Raw genomic sequence first — 16,042 nt, 5'->3', positions numbered from 1 at the left:
GAGAAAGAAAGTAAACACAGCACATTGTTTTGTGTGATGTAGTAAGCCAATCATCAGTCGACACGTCAGGACATGTGATTCTCGAGGCTAAAATATTACCTAACTTTTTTTTTTTTTTTTTTATTTTTTTAAAATAGAAAGATATAAATAATGTAAATATTGCTAGCCACTTGATCAAGTGGATGTGAAAATTTATGCCGTGCACTCGCACCATTGAGAGTGTGCGTAAGAACAAACTGAAAATTTCAGTTTATTGATAATTTTAACTTATTTTTATTAATATTTATGAAATTTATTATACTTTTTATATTATTTATGAATTTTAATATACTTTTTAACTAACTTTTACTTTTTATTTACAGTAATTTTAACAAAAAAATTTTAATTTCAGCTAAATAAATTATTTTTAAACGAATACTAAATATAAGATAGAAAAATATGTAAATTTTATGCTTCGTATACACATTTTTTCTTTAAAATGAGTAATTGTATAAATTTACAATTTTGTTATAATATATTGATACTATTTAATTTGTTATTATTTTTTTATGAGAATGAAGAAAGAAAATGGATTGTAGATGATGTGTGTGAAAAAGATAAATAAACTTTAAGAGTCAAGAAAAATTAATATTTTAATAAAATGTAATGTAAAATAAATAATTTGATGTGAGTTGTATTGAAAAGTAAATGTAAAATATAAATGAAAGTTTTTATGCTAAGATATACAAGAACTTTTGCATATACTAATGCAAATATTCAATTCTATTACTACTTTTATATATATATATATATATATATTCCATTAACATACCCTCAAATTTGAACTAGTGCCAATTATGTCCAAGATATTTCATAACTAACTAATTTGGTCCCTAAGCCTAATTAGACCCGTTAGTCATTTTTCTCAACTGTCTTAAAAGACCAACTTTGATTTAAAGACCAAATTAGTAAGTTTTAAAATGTCTTAGACATAATTAGTAATAGAATAGACCTAAGCATTAGACTAAATCTCAAGCAATGTTAGACCTTAGGATATGGTAATGGAATATACCTTCTTGTTTTAACTTTTAAGAGGTCCATTGCTTAGTCTAGCGCCCACTGGTATGTGTAATGGGAGAACACAGTATTTCTTAGTGGTTGTGTAATAGAACATAGTATTTGTTAACGCCTGTCGTTGATAATTACTAGTAGACTAAATAAATTAGGCTCCTGCTGTAAAAGCATACGAGCGACTGATGAACAACCATAAAAGAAAGGGTCAATGGTGTTTTTTTTTCCCAACCTTTCATGATAATTTGATACTTGAAGAATGAAGGATTTAAATTTTGAATAACTCAATTGGAACATCAAGAGATGCCAACTAGTAGAGCAACAATCAATTGTGCTAAAAAGAGAAATAGTTAATTAAACATATTGCAAATGTATAAGATCAAAACAAACATTTTACTTTACATAGTACTTGAAAATTGCTTGACTAACACCTACCCACATTCACAATTTGTTTTTCCACTATAAATTTATGTAAAACTGATGTTATCTATGAATTCGAGAGAAAATGAGGTCAATGACAAAGACACGATGCGGATTTGTCTGCAATTGGTGTCAACCACACAGCACCATTGCTTCAGGTATCATGGCCATTACTTATGCTTTGCTTAGTTTACAACTCGGAAAAAAAAAAAAAAAAAAAGTTCACTGCCCATCAACCTTACCTATATGAGTTTATCATTTGGATTCACATGCATCTTGCAGTAGTCATTTGCAACAAATTTCATTCACAAAAGAATCAATAGATCAACCAATGGTCATTCTGATCTTGAGAGGAAATGGTATGGGAGTAACAGAATATAGCACAATTATTTGCCAATTATTTCCGGAAAGGTTTGTCAAGCAGCATGGGCGGAGTGGGGGCCAATTAAAAATGAGCAGTATGTAGCGATGATCACAATTCATAAAAAATATGCAAAAAAGCTCCTACTTCTCACAAATTTGTTACAAAGAAACAAGGATTTTTCCTCTTTCATACCCCAAAATTTGGATGATATCAGAATCTTTCCACCATCAAGCCTAACTGTACAACGGTAACAAGTAGCAACAATAACAATATAACATACTCGGTCATGCACAGATTCATTCAGAGGCATAGGTTTCTTCCAACTAACTTCAACATACATGCATGGCATCCGCTTCCGGCATGATTGATGAAATACTTACATGAGACTCTTTTGGTTAGTCGCTGATGCTGCCGATCAGCTTGTTGATCTATCCTACACTTTACGAGCACGGTCACGCCAAGATCCTTGTTGCTTTGCTAGTACCTAAAACCAAGGTAATGATAACTTAAATCATGCACAAGCAATCCCAAACTACCTCTCTCCCCAAAAGCAGGTGAAATTACTTACTTTATCACTTAAGAGGCTTGTAACAGGGCCATTTTCATTGCTTTCCTCTTTGTCGTCCTCCATTTCAGGCTCACTCTCTGTACTAATGGAAGGCAGAATTGATGATGCTCCAAACATGGCCTTATCATGAGCAGCTTTAATTTGTTCCTCTCTTCTTGTCTTAAAAATCACAATAGATAAATTACAATTGGAAACAAGAAACTCTCTCTCTCACATCATGAGAACCAAATTGTCACAACTAACATGCATGATTATCAAATGGAAACTATCGTGAATAACAGATAGCAGAAAAGATGGGCCATAATACCTCCACTGCAGAAAAGCGAAAGCTCTGGCCAATGTGCTTGACTAATGCTTTATCGTCTTCTGCAGCTGCAGACATGGTAAACAAATTTTTTTTCTACCATCAGTTCTTTGCTTATCTCATCCACAGCTCATAAGAGATTATCATAGCAAAATGTTGTCTTTCAATTTACGGGACACCCCAAACACCTGAGATGTCTCTACATTGAATCTATCCCTCAATCAATTGTTGGGCTCATATTATGACCTTGTAATTTGAATCCAACATATGGCACAGAGAGGGAGAAATTCTGTGAGCAGAATATTGCACCAGTCAGATGATAATAAGTTAGATCAATCGGAACATTGCAGCAGACAAACTATTTGGGGTAAAAAAAAGGAGGTATTTCTTGGGGAAGGCAGGACACAGGGAGAGAAGGTAAAGGGGCAAAGACCTATGGTTTGTAGAAGACCTATAATTCTGTTTTGCAATAAAGTCCATTTATAGAATGAAAGTGTCACTTCCAAACCTGTGGAGCTAGCCCTATCTCTAAGTGAATAATAGAGCAAAACAAAATGATCATTTAACTTGCTTCTCAAAAGATGGCAATAAGATAGCCAAAATAGCAAATTCCTTAAGAGTGAGCCCTATTTTCCTGCAATGAATGAATTTACAGGAGAACAGAGTCCCCCAGCGTTGCCCTTTTTTTCCTTTCTGTTTTTCAATATAGTCACAAAAACAGTAGCTGCCAGTGCCACTAGGCTCTGAGCTTAGATTTCTTACTAAATTTGGAAAAAAATTAGTCATACTTGTTAGAGCTTTGTGCATTTTCAATGATATCTTTTACACCAGAAAAGTACTTAACAATGTCTCAATATTACTAGAGAGTAAAATTTAGAGTAATTACAATTAAGCTGCATCTGAATTGCACACAAGCAGAACTAACACTGAGCTGCATGTGATGCACAATATAAAATGGAATCTCTGTTGACATTTGGAAATCCATAGATTATGTTGCAAGGAGACACCCAAGCTAACATCTTTCAATATTGGATCAGACAAAAAGTAGAGGAATGCAGGAGAAAACTAGCAACCAGTAACAGGTGGCAGCTTAATGACTTTATAGATGGGATAAAAGCAATATTGTATAATCAAAGTTTAATGGCAATGATATGCAAATAATAAACCAAGAGACATGTATGGCCAACATTGTCTATATTCTATAGTACAAATTCAAAAGTCATTGTTATGGGTATAGATTGTTGACCTTCAATCTCCTCATCATCAAGTGGAGCATCTTTGTTGAATTCAAACCGTTCCCAACCTGAGCCCATGCCCTTTGTTTCATCCTTTTCAGCTGCATATAAAAGTGACATTTTAATAATACTATAATAGGAATGAAAGATGGTTAACTAGCAACCACACAAAGAATTTTAACTACAATTTTCTGTTTTGTACAGGTCCCCCTCGCTCTGAGAGAAAGAGAAAGAAGCTCTATAGGGAGGTGGCTTCCATGTTAATAGGAATGAAAGATGTTTAACTAGCAACCATACACAGAAGTTTAACTACCATTCTTTTCTGTCTTTTACAGGTCCCCCTCACTCAGAGGGAAACATTATGAAATATGGTCCAGTAGTAGCCTCGAAAGTTTACCTTTAATTTTATTTAATTTAATTAAATGCTGTTGTTTATAAAATTGTTAAGAGCAATAACATCATGTGCTCTATATGTACTAGTTCATCTATACTTTAAAGTTAAGATTCATCAATTTCTATTGACAGAATAAAACTTCATCCCCCACAAAGTCTTCCTTAACATAAAGCATGCGTTGTCACTTCACAACCAACAAAGCAAAAGGATCACAAGGAAGAGCAATAACATCATGTGCAAAAGTTGAAGAAGCACACCACTCAGTACTCTTCCACAGATGTGGCCACTAAGAAAGAGTAGGTTTGACACTCAAGAACAACTAAAGTACTAAAATCCCATTTTATTCTCAAATTGAAGTCCTGTCGCAATGCTTTAATAGTTTCCCTTACTAAATGGACAAATTAAGAGCGCACTTCGATAAACTGTTGACACATAACTATCATGGGATATTATAAATCATTATTAGAAAATTTTATAACTACTGCAATTACATTATTCTGATTATCAAATTCCAAGAGTATTGGCAACTTCAACATCTTTCCAAATGTCTCAAATTCATAAGATACAATAAGGGGGGAGATTGCAAGAATGGGCGCTTTCAACTTCAAAGAATCACGCTATCCTGTTTATTTTTGTTTATTTATTTTGGCAATAACACTGGTTTAAACGCAGTTCCATACACAATTAGTAGGTCATCTTCTCATCAAAGAGAATTGCTGCCTCTTAGATTATATTATTTTATCAAGTTCACTTCAACATTCTCAATGCAAGAAGAAATGACTGAGCTAAAAAAAAGATTGATGTTCACTAAAGATGGAAACTTCTAAGAAGAATCTACATAGATAGCAAATTTTGTGAACATATGCATATGACTTTATATACCACCTAACTTGCTCCAAATGTAAACTTCGACCATCAACAAGTACTTTCAAAGCCCACCAAATTTGTCTGGTTTAACTCAAGCGCACTAGGTTACCTTGCAAGTAAAACCCATCTATCTTAATTCATTTGCATTTTACACAAACCATAGTTCTTTTACATAGATTAATAAAACAGATACCAGCATTCATTTACTAAAACAATAACCCAACACCTAAATTCTTAAGAAAGAAACAAATACAATACTAATGTAGCATCTTAGATAAGTTAGTTACCAGTTTCAGCAAGCTGAAGTTTCATCTTGGCTTTGACTCTTTCAGCTGGTGTCTGTTTACAACAGAGATGCATATCAAAAAGTTGAACCACATTGACACCCACATATCACAAACAATTACACTACAATGTATATGAATCATTAGAAAAAGAAACAATAATGAATTCAAAACAGAATTGGAAAAAAAAAAAAAATACCATTTTATCATAGCCTTCAATCAACTTAGAAAAATCAACTCTATCCCTATCTTTATCTTCACTTCTAGTCTTCTCCGATCTCCTCCTCTCTCGCGGCGACACGCTCCTTCTCCTCTTCCTCTCTCTGTCCCTGTCCCTGTCCCTGTCTCTGTCTCTGTCTCTGTCTCTGTCTCTGTCTCTGTCTCTGTTTCTACTCTCTGCTCCTCGTTTGCCTGTCTCTAATGTCTGTCTCTGTCTCTGTCTCTATCTCTGTCGGTTTTCTCAGAAGCCCTAGAGTGTTTTTCTTGTTTATCTGAGGTGGGTTTCTTCTTGAGCTTGTTTTGGATGGATTCGAGCTGAGCTTGCTTTTCGAGCTCGGAGGCCTTGGAGGGGCTGGAGGCTCTGACGAAGGAGCTGAGGAAAGAGGAGGCGGAAGGCAAAGCCGAGCCTCTCGACGGCGGAGCTTTGGCCTCTGAGGCAGAAGAGGAGGAGGAAAAGCCGAGGCCTTGTTTGAACCTGGCGGCGCCTTGGCCTTTGCGACTCAGCTCGTCGTAGTACGCCGCGGCTTTGTCTTCCTCCATTTTCTGCTGCTGGTATTTTTTTTTCGCCACTCTTTTTCTCTGTGTAAAATGGTTTAAACTTTGTCGAAACGACGTCGCTGCTGTGGAAACTGTAATGAGGAAACTAAAAAGGGCCAACCCTGTATTTTAAAGCCCAATTAGGAAGTGTGCATTTAACATGGCCCTTAAAGGTGTGTGATTTCCTTATGGGCCCTTTATTCTTGGTCCTAGCTGAAGGCTAAAGAACCTTGGGAGACTTGTAGATTTTCTTGTGAGCCACTAGGTCTTCCACGTCTTCGATTGGTTGTTTAGTGGGGGGACTGCATAAGTTTCGCATGATAAAGTCTTCACTAAAGTTTTCCACTTTATTGCAAGTCTCCCTATGGCATGTGCGTTTCGTATTAGTTTATTTAGTTTTTTGTCGTTTGTTTTTTCGTTAAAGGTGTGATAAAATATACAGGAAAAAATAATAAAGTTTTAAAAAATTGTACACAAAAGCTAAAAGCTAAAAACTAAAAACTAACCAAAAAAAAAAACACGAGACACAAATAGACATGAGTGACGCAAACCTTTAGGGTTTCAATTGACACCAAACATATAGATATCATATGAGAGCATATCCACTTCATTTGTTCATCGGTTGTTGGTTATGAACTAGCAACAAACGAGTCAACCATCATTTCCTAAAAGTGAATAGAGTTGTGCACTAGTTGATCGAACCATTACAATGCCACAAATCTGAGGCTAAGAGGAAACATTCAACATATCAGTGCATTATGCTAACAATACAAGGCCATTATTTAAAAATAATGGCTTATGTACCCAACTAAGTCATTTCCTCCACTATAAAGGATAAGCATAAGAGTAAGACCGACCGAACAATAGTTGCAATTGATGCAATTGTCTAAGGCCTCCAAATAAAAAAAGACCCTGTAAAAAAAATTAAATACTTTTATTGGTCAATAAAATGCATTAAAAAGGCCACGTTGTATCTTAAAATGTAGAATACTACACAATAACAGTTCACACAACTTGATAGGACAAGACTACATAGTGCTATGTGCACTGTGCAGTCTTATCCACAAGCCCCAACACATCACAAGTAGGGATGGCAATAGGGTGGAGCCGAAGGATGGGGTCTTCGTCCCCGCCCCGCTTGGTTTTGTCTTGCCTCATCCCTGCCCCGCATGACAAGGAAAACTTTCTAACCTCATCCCCGCCCCTTAGAGCCCCGCAAAGCCCCGCCCCACCCTGTAAAAATCTACTTTTTGTTAATTTGCCCTACAACTAGTATAATTTGTTTAACGAAACCTATTTCATTAATAAAAATATACTTGAAATTATAACTAAATTTATCCCATCAAATTAATTCAATTTTTAGAAAAAAAAAATTGAATAATATATCCAAGTGTTTAACAAAATAATCACAAAAACAAATCTCATAATATAACACATAACAACATAAAGGCAGAGAATCACATTAGGTATAATAAAATAAGCTAATATTGATATGTTTGTTTAAATAGTAGGGTTTTATGGTATGAAAAATTTACAATTATAACCCATAGCAACGCGGGGAGGAGTGGGTCTAAAAAGTCTAAACTCATTCCTGCCCTGCCCCATGGTGCGGGGCTAAAATCTTGCCTCATCCTTGCCCTACCACTTTTGTGGGGCGGAGAAAACTTGCATGAGGCGAAGCGGGGCGGGGCAAAATTGTCATCCCTAATCACAAAGCCTAAACTAAGCTGGCCCCTATACGGCCCCACACTAATTAATAAGTTATCACATTTTTTTTAATGCAAACTCTTACTTTATCAATTATTATAAATTATCACACCAATTAATAATTTGATGTATATTATATCAACTCATTTATATTATAGTGATATTAATTTATTGAACCATGTAATAAATTAATTTTTATTTGTGCAGGTTTAGACTTTAAAGTTTTTTAAAAAAATCCACTTAAAATTTTTGCCTAATGCCCCCCAAAATTGTTGAGTTGGCCCTGCTAGTGGGCTCTCCATATGCTAAATGTTAGATATATTTGGCATACAAGCACAACAAACACTCAGCAATTGGGAGGCCATATGGGAAAAGCTATTTTTTTTTTAGATTTAGCTACAGTACCATCTCAAATGTAAGATGGTACTGTAGCTGTATGGTATAAAAAAAATAATTTTTTAATGCTTTTTATGCTGGGAATTTCTCTCTCCTCCCTCCTTATTTCTGATCTTTTCTCTCTCTTCGTTCTCTCTTTCTTCGTTCTCTCTTTCTCCTCTGCTTTGTGCTCTCTTCAGACCCAATACTCTGCCCCTCTCTCTCCGATAAGTTTTAGATGCTTCTCTCTCTCCGATAATGATTCCGACGAGCATCCGTGCTCCGATCCCTTTACCGATTCACAGGCACTCATAAATCCAACCATCTAGATACCCATTTCACTTTTCACTCCATTAAGATTTGTGGGTTTGGATTCACCGATTCAGTCATCCCTTTTTACTGATTCACTCTTCACTCCGTCGGTCTCTGAAATCAAATCAAAATCAAAAGCCTGGTAAGATTTTGAGTTTTTGTGTTTATGTTTCTTTCTCTTTCTGCAAGAAAATTTGTGTTTGTGTTTTGGTTTTGATCAAATAATTGCTGTTGATGTTTGTAGAGGTGGGATTCAGCTTGGTTGATTTTCTTTGCATTTGGTTCTCATTCACTCTCTCCCCGTCAGTCTCTCACTTTGCTTTGCTTCAAATTTGGGTCCTCAAAAGAAAGGTACGAAACCCAAACCCAAATCCCTTCTCATCTCAGATCCCTTATTTCTTCCACATTTTGATATCATCCATGTCTTTGTTCTAAATTCCTATTGTGAACATGAAAATTTTGTTGTACTATTCGGATTTTGTAAAATGCTTGTTGATTTATGCATTATTTTTTTGTAGCTCGTAATGGGATTTACATAAAAGTGGGTTTGCATGTGTATTATTTTGCTTCATTGATAATTGGTTATGTGAACTTGATAGGGAAGATTTTAGAATCGTGCTTGAAGATTTTAGAATTGATAGGGCCACGATTGTACAGCTGTTGTAATTGTCGGAACCATGTTTCACTTCATGATGATATAATTTCGAAGGCTTTTCAGGTGAGTATGCTTGAAAAACCTTATTCTAATGTTTTCTTTTTGGTTATAATATTATTCTTGGTTTTAAAATGAGTGTAGAAGATTGTTCTTGAAATTTATGAGGAACCCATGAATGGAAAACTCAAAATTTGCATACAGCAACTCTTGATTTACCAAAAAAGGGAAAAATAAATATAAGAACTCTTAAATTAAGGAACAAATCAATAAGGACAGAAAGGGTCTATATTGAATTTAGACCCAACAAAAGAGCAAAGAGAGAGAATTGAACAAAGAACTTCTTTCCTTTTTTGGGTAAATTGGTTTAATTGACACTATGATAGTTTTTCAGCTTTACTACAAAGTACACTCTGGAAATAGGAGCAGCTCAGTACTTCACCAACCAAAACAAGAACAACTGTAACACTGCAATTTTAACCATGTTTATAATAAACTATAGCACAACAAAGTAGCCATACACCCAAAAATTCCTAGGGGTAACAATTATCACCCTGTAAGAGCCTTCCTTTGTAATGCCATTATGCCAATCCCCTTCATACTAACTCTGATGTGGGCAAGGCTTGTGTCCGGTTTCACACAACCAGATCAAGCCTTCTGTCTAGTGCTCCTAGTTCCCTCCAATAGCATGTTACTCTTATCATCTCATAAAAATGAATTCTGGATTTTTTTTGGCTGATTTATGTTTGGTGTTATCAGTGCCATTTTCATATCTTGTATCAAAACTCCAATCAATGTTTCTATTTTTGTTCTTGATTGTTTTTGTTAATGTTGACTATGGTAATAAGTTTTGGGCTTATATTTGGTCTAACATTATTTTCCATAATTTTGTTATTAGGGAAGAAATGGCCGAGCTTTTTTGTTCTCCCATGCAATGAACATTGTGATAGGGCCAAAAGAAGATAGGCATCTCATGACTGGTCTCCACACTGTAGCTGATATCTATTGTGCTGATTGCCATGAGGTGTTCGGTTGGAAGTATGAACGAGCTTATGAGGCAACACAAAAGTACAAGGAAGGAAAGTTCATATTGGAGAAGTCGAAGATTGTTCTTTATATTCTACTTAATATAGGTAGAGATTGTACCTGTATTTTTGCTACACTAATCAGTCTATATATGGACATCTCTTTCAATGGTTTAATGTGTAATTTATTTAAGCATGCTAGAAAGTTAATACTGTGTACTACCAAAAAGAAATTTAGTGTTGTGGTGAACTAATTTGCTAGCTTTGAGAGTTAATATTGTATATTACCAAAAGTAAATTTACTGTGGTGATGAACTAACTTTTAAGTTACTTTCAAAACTAATATTGATTTTTCTATAAGTCCTTTCTTAGGCAAATACTCCTAGATTAGAAAACATGTTCTTAAGGTGGAGGAAGAACTGCATTCATGATCCATCCAAGAGAAAATTTCTTAAGCATTCAAATTTAGCAAGAGAAAATTGGCAGGTTCTATATATATATATGTGTGTGTGTGTGTGTGTGTGTGTGTGGATCATTAAAATTGGCAGGTTGAATGCATTAATATTTGACATGATGCATCCATAAATATATATGTAGATTTTACATTAATATTTGACAGGTTTGATGGAATGTATATGTATGTGAATTTTTAAAGTTGGCAAATTTGAGTACATTGATATTTGGCAGGTTTTTTCTTAAAAAAAAAAAAAGGCAGGTTGTTGAAATAGTTGGAAAGAAATTGAAAAGAAAAAAAAATTGGCAGGTTGTTGAGGATATTCCAACTGTTGGAATAGATGAATTTGAAAAAGAAGAATAGTTGAATTTGAAACAAAAAAATGATAGTTGGAAAAGTAATAATAAAGAAAGATTAAAAAAAAAAATATTTTAATAAAAGGATGAGATATAGAGTTTTGGGATGTTGGGTGTATTGTAAAATGGTATGGTATAATTGATAAAATAGTTTTTTGAGATGGTAAAATAGGATGAGATATAGCATCCGGATGTGGATGCTCTAAGAGTTTATAACTCATACGTTAAGTTTGCCTTCTCTATCTTGACCGAAAACAACAATTTCGAGATTTGATGGAATGCCTTCCAAATGGCGTTATGAACTCATCTTTACTTTTTTGGGGACTCTTCATTCTTCCTTAGGGCATGCATACCTTCATTCATCACTCCTTGAGTGCTTCTAGGGCATGCCATCCTTTGGATTATGAGGATATCATATTGTTTTCCTTCTCTTGATTTATCGCTTCTTGGAGTTTGGTTAAGGAAATCTCTTGTCTTGCTCGTGACGACTTTGGCTCCCACTTATGTCCCTAAGGGCTATTGGGGAGCGTGATTTTTTGGTTTGCAATTTAGGGTAAGAAGGGTTTCTTTTTTCCTCCGATACAACATCCTAGAGCCTATAGACCGACTGCCTAAGATCGACTATCGCTCACTCATAGGTCAAGGTTGGGTTGGGTCATTTGAGTTTGTCCCTTTGTTCAGGGACACTCCCCTTGCTCCAAAGGTAGAAGTTGTAGTCTTCATCTTCCACTACAATGGGGATCCAAATTCCAAAGACTAAACGTGTCACCCCCTTGGAGATTCATTGAGTTGGTGAACTTTGGAGTAGATCATTTGGCATCAATGCTTGTTGAAGCCTTGGCATGGTCAGTCTACGATTTCATTATGGTGAAAGAGGTCCCCCAAACGCTTCGATTATTGAGTCTTCTTTGTAGATGTCTTATAGGTCATTCCCAAGGAGTGTTTTTGTTGAACCTGGTTGCCTTGACAATGCCTAACTAGATCTTATGCTTTGTGATTTTCACAAGTGATGCCAATTGGAAGCAAGTAGATTTGAATAAGAGGAACCATAACAAGGGTTCTAGCGGAACGAAATTGGTAATAGAACAATCTCTGATTCTCCAGTGATGCAAGACCTATAGGAAATAAGAAACCTACTTAATATGCTAAGGACCAACCTGTGGGGTTGGTCATAAGCCCTTCTAAAGGTTAAATTAGTATCGGATTTGAGTAAATACTTGGAAGAAAAAATTATATACACCGACAATTTGTTGTTAAGAAAAGAATACAACTTCGAGATTTAGGAGGGTATATTTATGAGCTCTTGTTGGTGGAGTTAGCAAACACTTCACCATATAATGGGGAATTTCTAACAACCCACCATCCCTTCATGTTTGCTAAGGGATCATGACTCATGAGTTTAGAGTATTGTCCCTAGGTTTTAGGTGGTTATCCCTATATCAAAGCATTTTATGTGAAATTGATGATTAGTAAATGCATTTGTAATAAGTTTGACTTCCTTGAGATGCTTATCGTTTTTAAATATGAGTGACCCAACATAACTTTTTTTTTTTTTTTGAAAACCAGTGACCAACATAACTTGGAACATATTATTTTAAACCTTCAGCAAAAAAAAAAAAAAAAAATTAAACCCAAGTTCATCAAGGCCGGTCTTGTACTGATTAGTTCAAGCAATCGATAATTTTATTCAGTCAAAGCAATTGATGATCTTGTTTGGTGAAAGCCAATCAATATCCCTTAAACCCTGGACTAGGAAGATTTTTGACCGCTCTAGATTCCAAAACCAACAAAAAATTCCCATAGCTAGAAAACCAAATTTACTGTTAAAATGACGAAGAACAATGAAAATTCCACAAGAAACTTTAAAAGGGATTGCAAGAAAGTGCACTCTTCCAAAGCCAAAAGTGATAGTAAGAAAGGGCACCCTTCATTTCTCTCTCTCTCTCATGATTTTTTTGGATAAATTTCTTTACTTTGTCGAAAATATGTTTTTTGAAGCACTTTTCAAGAATATATTTTATTGGAGAGATAACAGTAACACCTTGAGAAGTCTTATAAAGTAGTTAATATAACATATAAGGATACCATTTAAGGCAAAAAATTTGAGCACAATTATGTTATATTAACAACTCTTTTTTTTACCAACCATCCACGTTAGGTGAGTTGGTACTTCTCTAAGCCTTAAAGGCTTGAGAGGTTCATAGACCTAGGTTCGAGTGGTCCCAAGATGGGAAGGGGTGGGGTTAAACTGTCAATTGTCCAAAAAAAAAAAAAAAACTGCTTCGTTCTTACATATATTCCTAACTATCTCTTCAGTCTCTCAAAACCTTGTTTAGTAAAAAAAATCACAAGGCTATTAATAAATCAAGTAAAGAATTCAATTTGGTACTCTCTGATTTTTCTGTGAAATGTGGTCTTTTTAAGGATTGGAAGGTGGAAGATTCAATATGCAGATAAGCAATCACTAAAGATATCTTTCCAAGATATTGCAACCAATATAAAGATGGTCCTCCTCTCTGGTGTGTTACTATTAATATTTATCCCTACACATTTTAATCGAGGGTACCTTCAGCTTTCCAAACCCTCTCTCCATCTGAGTTGACTGGTGCAAATCAACAAACATAATAAAGACAGAGTCTGAAAAAAAAATTCCTCAGATTTCTTGACTTTGTTGTTCCTTTGTTAAAGAACGGGGGGGGTACCAGATTCATCAAATCTTATAAAAAGTAAGTGACCCCATTATGATGTGGACTGATATTGGACAGCAATGACTTTAAGAAAAGTCATGGGAGTGGTCCTAAGATGCCTCGCTATTTCCAAAAGTGCAAGAAGTCCAAGATGCCACGGAGAAACAAGCAAAACATGATCATGATGTACAGGAAAAATGATCAACCTTATGCCATAAAAAAAGTTCAACTCAACCACGATCATAAAAGTATGCTAAATATAAAGGAAAGCCCCACAATAAAGCTAGCAGGTAAGCTCCAAAAGTAGAGAACCCCACCAAGAAACTTGTGATTCAAAATAAATTATCAAAGCATTGAATTTTTATTTTTGGTTTTTATCTGGTCCAGACATTTATGTGAATAGTGTTTATTTTATGTCCTTTAGAAAAATATAGGGTAAAATATTATTTTCGTCCCTAAACTATCACAAAAGTTCGTTTTTCGTCCCTAAACTTTCAAAAGTTCTATTTTCGTCCCTAAACTATCACAAAAGTTCGTTTTTCGTCCTTAAACTTTCAAATGTTCTATTTTCGTCCCTAAATTTTCAAAAGTTCTGACGGAGTGCTGACGTGGCTTGACAGAGTGCTGATGTGGGAGGGACGAAAATCAATACGTTTGGAAAAGTTTAGGGACGAAAATAGAACATTTGAAAGTTTAAAGACGAAAAACGAACTTTTGTGATAGTTTAGGGACGAAAATAGAACTTTTGAAAGTTTAGGGACGAAAAACAAACTTTTGTGATAGTTTAGGGACGAAAATAATATTTTACCCAAAAATATATATAAATTGATGAACAGTTTTGCCAAAAGATATATTTGTCCACTAAGAATCTATTTGAATATCGCTTATTTTATTAAAAATTAAAAATTCATTACTGAAAATACTGTAAAAAAATAATTTTTAAAACGAAACAATGTTGCCATGGATCTGTTTCTTACGTTTTTCATTTGTTGGCTGGATCATGAATAGTGCTAGAGCACTTAAAATGCAAACGCAAAATAAGCGTTAGGCAAACACATGATAAATCTAAATGAGACTAATGACTCCCTTTTTTTTTTTTTTTTTTTTAATATTATTATACACTCATTTGTATTTGAATTTATAGATCATCATACAAAAATCACCACTTTTAAATATTCCTAAAATTAAAATAATTTTTTGCGCTTTTACTGATAAAGGATATATCTGTAAGGAAGAGAAAAGATAAGTAGAGGACAACACAGTACATCACGAAACAATACATCCAAAACCAAACAATCTCAAAAGGCTAAACAAATTTGAGAGCATTTCCATTGGGTGATGCAAAGGGTCTGTTCGGAAATTGCCTGTATAAATTTTGTTTATTTTGCTAAAATAGAAAGTTTATTGTTGAAAGTATTGTAAATAAATATAAAAGTTAGTTAAAATAGTATAGTGAGACCCATGAATAACATTAAAAAGTAAAATGAGATTCATGAATAGTATAAAAAATAAACTGAATAGTAAAATAAGTTGTCAAAATTAATCATGCCAACAAAACAGACACAAAACCTTTAAAAATACAAAATGCATAACACTACATAAAAGCACAAAAAACAAGTTCCATCCTGTGAAGCATTTTGCATTTGAGTTTTACAACTTGCTATAGTGTCATCTTGTATACATGATACGATAGGGACATGCCTATGGCTTTTATTGTTTTTTTATTCTCTTTTTTGCTCTTTGCTATTGTTGTTATTGTTGGTGTGGGTAAAAAATATATTATTTTAATATGATAGAATACAGAGTAAATAATAGAAGTAAAGTATCCTGTTAAAGCGGTAATATAAAATAAATAAAATGATTTTTGATAATACAAAATGGTTTTTTTTTTCCTCTCTTCAAATGAGAATAAACTTAGCAGCCATTCTGCTAGACATTACAGTCAACCTCAAAAGAAGTACTTACTTAACCCATTTATGCAGAGCCATTCTTGATAGCCAAATATGTGATTGTTGTTGTGCAGCCACGTAGACACCTTTGCATGCTCTTTGGTCTTGCCCTGAGCTCGAGGTATTGTGAATCGATTATGAGTCATGGGATTTTTGCCAATCCACTCAGTTTTTAGATTTTAAAGACCTTGTGTTATTCAGAAGAATAAGAACTCGAAGTTCTTGCGATGACAACTTGGTCGATTTCGACTTAACAAAATCAAGTTTTCTTAAATCAGCCCAG

General features: G+C 34.5%; 1 protein-coding gene and 1 non-coding gene across 2 annotated transcripts; one reads left to right on the top strand and one right to left on the bottom strand.

The window, feature by feature from the left end:
- Positions 1-1,933: 1,933 nt before the first annotated feature.
- LOC111999321 (DEAD-box ATP-dependent RNA helicase 21) lies at positions 1,934-6,305 on the bottom strand. The gene is made up of 6 exons (XR_010624749.1): positions 5,686-6,305; positions 5,490-5,541; positions 3,953-4,042; positions 2,710-2,774; positions 2,403-2,561; positions 1,934-2,318 (listed from the first exon to the last, which is right to left on the bottom strand). It is a non-coding gene; the product is annotated as a DEAD-box ATP-dependent RNA helicase 21 (transcript).
- Positions 6,306-6,402: 97 nt separating this feature from the next.
- Positions 6,403-10,611, top strand: LOC111999298 (protein yippee-like At4g27745). Its single transcript, XM_065762934.1, has 3 exons — positions 6,403-6,415; positions 9,236-9,354; positions 10,187-10,611. Exons 1-3 carry the CDS (start codon positions 6,403-6,405, stop codon positions 10,565-10,567), a joined length of 513 nt encoding a protein of 170 aa, XP_065619006.1. The 3' UTR covers positions 10,568-10,611.
- The last annotated feature ends 5,431 nt before the right edge of the window (positions 10,612-16,042 follow it).

The sequence above is a fragment of the Quercus suber genome, unplaced genomic scaffold (genome assembly GCF_002906115.3).
Source record: "Quercus suber isolate HL8 unplaced genomic scaffold, Cork oak 2.0 scaffold_481, whole genome shotgun sequence".
Classification (NCBI taxonomy): domain Eukaryota; kingdom Viridiplantae; phylum Streptophyta; class Magnoliopsida; order Fagales; family Fagaceae; genus Quercus; species Quercus suber.
The sequence above is the reverse complement of the archived record's forward strand: the minus strand, read 5'-3'. Positions and strand labels throughout refer to the sequence as shown.